We start from the raw sequence: 5,351 nt of genomic DNA, 5'->3' as shown, positions 1-5,351 counted from the left end.
CAGACTGGAACCCACCGGACTCTTTAAGAAAAGCTCCCTTTCACAGGAGATGGCATGACGATGAAGATTTTTGAAATGTAACAGGAAAGAATAGATTGAATGGATTCTCCCTCGAGGCTGTTGTGCTTTACAATGCTCCAAAATCTAACTAGGGTATGAACTATGAAAGGGTTACAGTCTCACAGCCCTACAACCCGAAACTAACATATCCACTACTCTTACCTGATTTCATGCATTTTCAAGGAGAATCCATGAAGGTGAATAAACTGGTCTCAGAGAATGAAACCAGCCAGTTATTTCTCTCAGACTAAAGGTTTAGTCAAAGATCTCTGTTCACTAGGTCTCAGACCGCAAGTATCATACACCAGCCGCATAGAGGTTCCAAAGCAAAAAAAATCTCCAGTATGTCTTTTCAGCAAATTCTTCTGTCAACAACTGCTACAAAAAGGTAATTTCAGAAAATTCAAGTCAATCTGGCAACTTGTATACTTCTATATCGCACTAAGATAGATTAATATTTCCACTAAAATCAACCAAGGCAACACAAAACTTTCCAAACAGAATGGAATATTGGAATGTATGCCAGCACAACATGAAGCACTGATTATAGCAAACACTATATGTCAACCTGAAAAAACAAAAGGTATTTAAGTGAAAGATAGGATACAGTCAACAACAACACATGCAAACACAAATGTTTTTTTTATAATGGGCAAACACAAATGTTGAAATATTTTGTTACATGTGGGAAACAAGTTTCCAAAATAATTCATTTCGATTAGGTAAATGCTAATGCAGCATCTTGATTTTCCTTTTACATATCCTTGATTTTTTTTCCCACCTGTGATGTGAATTTACTTGAAAAGAACTTTATTTGTTTTTTAAGTTATAAGCTGTGCAGGATGGAAGTCTCGTGCAAACCCAAAATACAAGAGGAAAACAAATTTTGATGTAAGAGTGCATATAAGATATCTGAAATTACTATTAATTTCTAGGAATCAGATTCCATATACTGGTATGATTATGAACAGTAAACATACATCCCAGCAAGCATATTATTTGAATGAATATACCTGAGAACAGATAATTGACTTGCAATATCCCAATCAGGCAACCAGCTGCGCAGTGGGCTTTATGTTTTCATCTCTAGCTGCTTCTATAGACTTATAGCTTTTATAGTTATTGAGCTTAAGAAAAGGAACCTCGTGCTTGCAATTCGATATTGGGAACATATCCTAGAGAAGATGGTGAACTTCAGTGTTCTGTACTTTCTGATTAAATCACGTTTTCCACTAACAAGAATCTTTACAACTAAATATTGAATTACTCCAAACATTTTCCTCCAAATTTGCCCCGGAAACTGGGATATACTAGTTGATCAGCAATATGACTGGTAACTAGATCAGAGATCAACTTTTGGTAAGCTCGTGCATGTATTAGACTAGACCTATGCAAAGCAACCAAGCACCCCTTATCACAGTGACTCAGACTTCTCCGGCAGTATATAGTCTGGACTCAACAGTAGCCTAGTTTGAGACTACACCAGAGGAATTATAAAAGCCAGACCGTTGTTCTATAGACAGCGGTGCTCTGATGTCTCCAATCAGTAATACTGTTCTTCTCTGTCACTTTTCACCTTTTCAGCAAACATGCACATCTATATATCGCTCTAAGGTCCTCTTTCGAGGAAAGGAAAGATCGAGATTTGAACAAAACTCCAGGTTTAGAACAAAGTTAAGAGTTTTATCCTTCTAAGTAAAAGGATGAATTAATTTGCCTAAACCCCCAAAGAACTTTGATTCCCATAAATAAAATGAGAAGAAAAGCACCACTGGCAAAGTAAAGTTTTGGAAAATTGGCAGAGAAATAGTCTATCTGCTCATACCAAAAGCAAAATTCAAGGGCAATGATAGCTACATAACAATTGTGCAAACATGATGTCTTTCTGCATAAGCAGTAAAGATAACAGCACCATCTTTCAGAATTCAGAAAATGATCAAATGGTAAAATTTTCTAGTTGTTATGTCAATTTAATATAGGTGCCTATTGGCATAAATACTATGATAGGGAGCCATTCCCTTTGTATCCATGTTGAATAAGGGAACAGAAAAGAAATTAACTGAAAAGTGTGTATGATTGTGAAAACGAGGCATGCAAAAAGAGCATTAGGAATGACCATGGTCAGCAAATTAACAGTGTGCACATGAAATTAGTTTGGAACTCCATTAATAAGGATTCAGCGCACAAGGCTTTTCCCAAGTACTAGAAAGGAAATCCAGTTATTAACTTTTGTAAATGTCATCTCCATATCCCATTCAGTAAAAGTGGAAAAGGTAGGTTGGAGTTCATGTTGAACTTGAAGCTGTTAAAATATTGGCCTATGAATGATGGCTCAATTTATCTGTTCTTGGCAATAGATGCACCGTTGGTAACAAGGTGGCAAGAAACAATAAAATGATTCCATCAAGCACAAGATAGGTCAATAATACTAGAACAACAAATTGTATTAGCCTGAGAAGCCATCTTAATATTTTGTACTAAAGTGCTCTATAGGACGCAGTTACTTCTCATGCTTAACACTAACATGATATTTTAAATGTAATCTACTAAGAGAGGATACAGAAACTACCTTCAGTAACTACCAAGTATAACAAGCAGTTGACTACTGCCAAGCGCTTGAGGCAGAAAAAGAGCCCCCATAACACTTGATTCAAAGAATGTAGGGTGGTAACTACACCTTCCAGGTATCATCTGGACAGAAAATATACATCTCCGTTTTCCATCAGTCATAGGGAATCAGAAGCTGAACCAAAAGTCCCACGTCCACATTGCTGAACAAACATAAACAGAGTACCGTTAATGGACCCTTTAAGTGCACTGCACAACCTTCTTGGTGCCTGTATCAGCAGAATGATAGCTTAGCAATTGTAAATAATTTTTAGAGAGGAAACGAGGTACTGATAAGGAGTGACAGTACATACCAGATGCCAACGCTTGCTTAATGGAGACGATGAAACTTGGATCTCATCTATGTCAGGTAAAGGGGGTGACCGGAAGCAAAACACCTTTCTTTTGAGGTCATCCCTGCCACTTGATCGTACGTAAGATCCCCTAGTTATGTTTCCATCTTTCCAGACATCCTTCAAGAAAAATAAGATCGGCTTCTTGCACATAGACTTCTGAACATCCCTAGTGTCAAAATCAAATTCATTTCTCTGACTCATCCTATTATAAGCAATGTAAGTCCTTTGTGATCGCTCCAAATCGCGAGGAAGAAGAACATTGGGGTATACTTCAACAACATAGCCCAACGAGACAGCAAATGTAAGCTTTTGGCTTTGATCGTAACAAATTGAACGCTGCAGGAAGCTCATGGGTTCCATTTTCATAGCCTTTGTAAACAGATCCAAACTCTCAAGAGAGTTCAATCCAGGGTATATGGGGTCTACAAGCTCCACGTGGTGGATACTGATGAAAGGAGCAATTGGATGAGATGCCAACAAACCATGAGCATTGCCTCTGATATCCCACTGACATATGACATGCAGTAAAAAATGACATTAGAAGGATGGATGGATTCATCAGCATATATGCCCGATCAAAGAAGCTGAAAACCAATATAATTTTGCACGATGATTGCAGAAAACAAAACAAACTTTTAATACCAAGCTATTGTCATTTTTAAAGTTCAAACACATCCACTGCCTATTTGACAGAGGGGCATTGAGAGACAGTACTGTAGAACAGCCAAGCAGATCCTGGCAAAAGTGTAGGGCCCAGAAAAGAGACCTAACAAAAGTAACCTTCGAGTCCTACCAAACTTCCTTTCACTGTCGTAACCACTCTGGCAATACCCTACTTTTGTTGAGGCATTAAAATCAATGATAAAACTGACCAGCCAGGTGGCACAACGGTGGAAAGCATGGCCTTCGTTTCTGCCCTAAGGAAGCAAGCATGACTGATGTGGTAAAGATCCAAACAATGCATCAATAGAGCATCCAGGATCTAGGCCAAGCTCTACATTGGGGATTGATCCATGAAGATTCCGTACTTTTTTGGGGTGTACATTCAGAGTGTGTAACAACTCGTGAATTGACTGAATGGGGGAAAGACAGTGTAATCCTCGAGTTACTTTCATGATGCAGCTAAGAACTCGTTTAGGAGCAAGTCCCATATAGAAGAACAGTCTGAGCACTTCAATTGCTTGATGAATACTAACTGGATCAGAGGTGTCTGCACCAGCAATTCCCACAAAATGTTGAAGGATAAGCTAGATACCTGGTGAAATCCATACTCGCGAGTTAGGGGCACGCCGAGCTCCGTAATGCAGGCATGAAGGCGGTCGTCACTTCCATACAGCTTGGGGTACCTCTCGATGCACACATCGAGCGTCCGCGCGAGTGCGACGGCGAGGGGGAAGCTAAGCGCGACTCCACCGCCTCCAAACGCCATGCTGTGGCTGAAGTAGGTGTTCGCGGAGTGGCTCTCGGACGGCGCCCCGACGTACACCATCTCCCTCCAGTCGTACTTACTGAGCACGGCCACCAGGTTGTCCGCGCACAGCACGGTGTCGTCGTCGACAAGCACGACCCACCGCACGCCCGCCCCTCCGCCGACGAGCCGCACGGCCTCAGCGGCGATGCGGGCGATCCGGAGTCCCGACGGGTGGCCCGTGGGGTTGGTGTACCTGAACCTGGAGGTGTCCTCGGACACCCGGATCGGCGGGAGGGATCCCTCCCAGGCGGAGCTGGGACCCGGAGCGGCGGGCGCGCCCGCGTCGAGCCAGACGTGGCCGCGCATCGCGGTGGGGTCCCACCACAGGCGGACGTACTCGCGGCGGCGCGGCCAGAGATGCGCCGACCCGGCGATGCCGAAGACGAGGTGGCCGAGCGAGAGGGGCGAGGCCGCGCCGGGGCCCGCGACCGCCGCGCCCGCATCCAACAGCGCCGAGCGCTCAGAGGCGGCGGGCGGGGCCCCCTGGGACGGGGAGAGCACGAGGAGGAGCCAGAGCGCGGTGGCGAGCAGAACTGAGAGCAGCGCCAGCACGGCGGAGGCGAGCGGGCAGTGCCGCGGCGGTAGGAGCGCGAGCGGGAGGAGCGGCGGCTGCTGCGGCGGGGAGGCGGCTGCGTGGTGGGGCTTGGGCATTGGGCTCGGGAGTGCACGCCGCCGCCGCCGGTGGCCACGGACATTGGGGGTTGCCGCAGGCGGGACGTGGCGATGTTTTAGGGATGGACGGTGCGAGACGGGTGGCTGCGTCTCCTTGCAGTTGTAATACCACACCATTCCATTCCATTTCAAATTCCATTTGCCTTTTCCTCTCCCCCAACCCAATTATTCCCCTTTTTCTACAA

At 44.5% G+C, this 5,351-nt stretch overlaps 1 protein-coding gene across 5 annotated transcripts; it reads right to left on the bottom strand.

The window, feature by feature from the left end:
- Positions 1-5,351, bottom strand: LOC101761468. 5 transcript variants are annotated; one of them, XR_002676002.1, is made up of 4 exons: positions 4,279-5,351; positions 2,982-3,530; positions 2,630-2,831; positions 1-438 (listed from the first exon to the last, which is right to left on the bottom strand). XR_002676002.1 is itself a non-coding variant. In XM_004982550.4 (3 exons), exons 1-3 carry the CDS (start codon positions 5,281-5,283, stop codon positions 2,787-2,789), a joined length of 1,665 nt encoding a protein of 554 aa, XP_004982607.1. In that variant the 5' UTR covers positions 5,284-5,345; the 3' UTR covers positions 2,326-2,786. The 5 variants fall into 5 exon arrangements, 1 of the variants encoding a protein (XP_004982607.1); XR_002675999.1 differs by having other exon boundaries at positions 2,630-2,897; positions 4,279-5,345; XR_002676000.1 differs by having other exon boundaries at positions 23-435; positions 2,630-2,897; positions 4,279-5,345.

The sequence above is a fragment of the Setaria italica genome, chromosome IX (assembly GCF_000263155.2).
Source record: "Setaria italica strain Yugu1 chromosome IX, Setaria_italica_v2.0, whole genome shotgun sequence".
Taxonomy (NCBI): domain Eukaryota; kingdom Viridiplantae; phylum Streptophyta; class Magnoliopsida; order Poales; family Poaceae; genus Setaria; species Setaria italica.
Note: the sequence above shows the minus strand (reverse complement) of the source record. Positions and strands in the feature narration are given on the sequence as shown.

Coding starts and splice junctions, on each gene's coding strand:
- LOC101761468 (XM_004982550.4), bottom strand. CDS start 5,283: ATGGTGTGGTATTACAACTGCAAGGAGACGCAGCCACCCGTCTCGCAC. Junction 3,531..4,278: donor GCGAGTATGGATTTCACCAG/GTATCTAGCTTA, acceptor GTCATATGTCAG/TGGGATATCAGAGGCAATGC. Junction 2,898..2,981: donor TAAGCAAGCGTTGGCATCTG/GTATGTACTGTC, acceptor CTGCTGATACAG/GCACCAAGAAGGTTGTGCAG.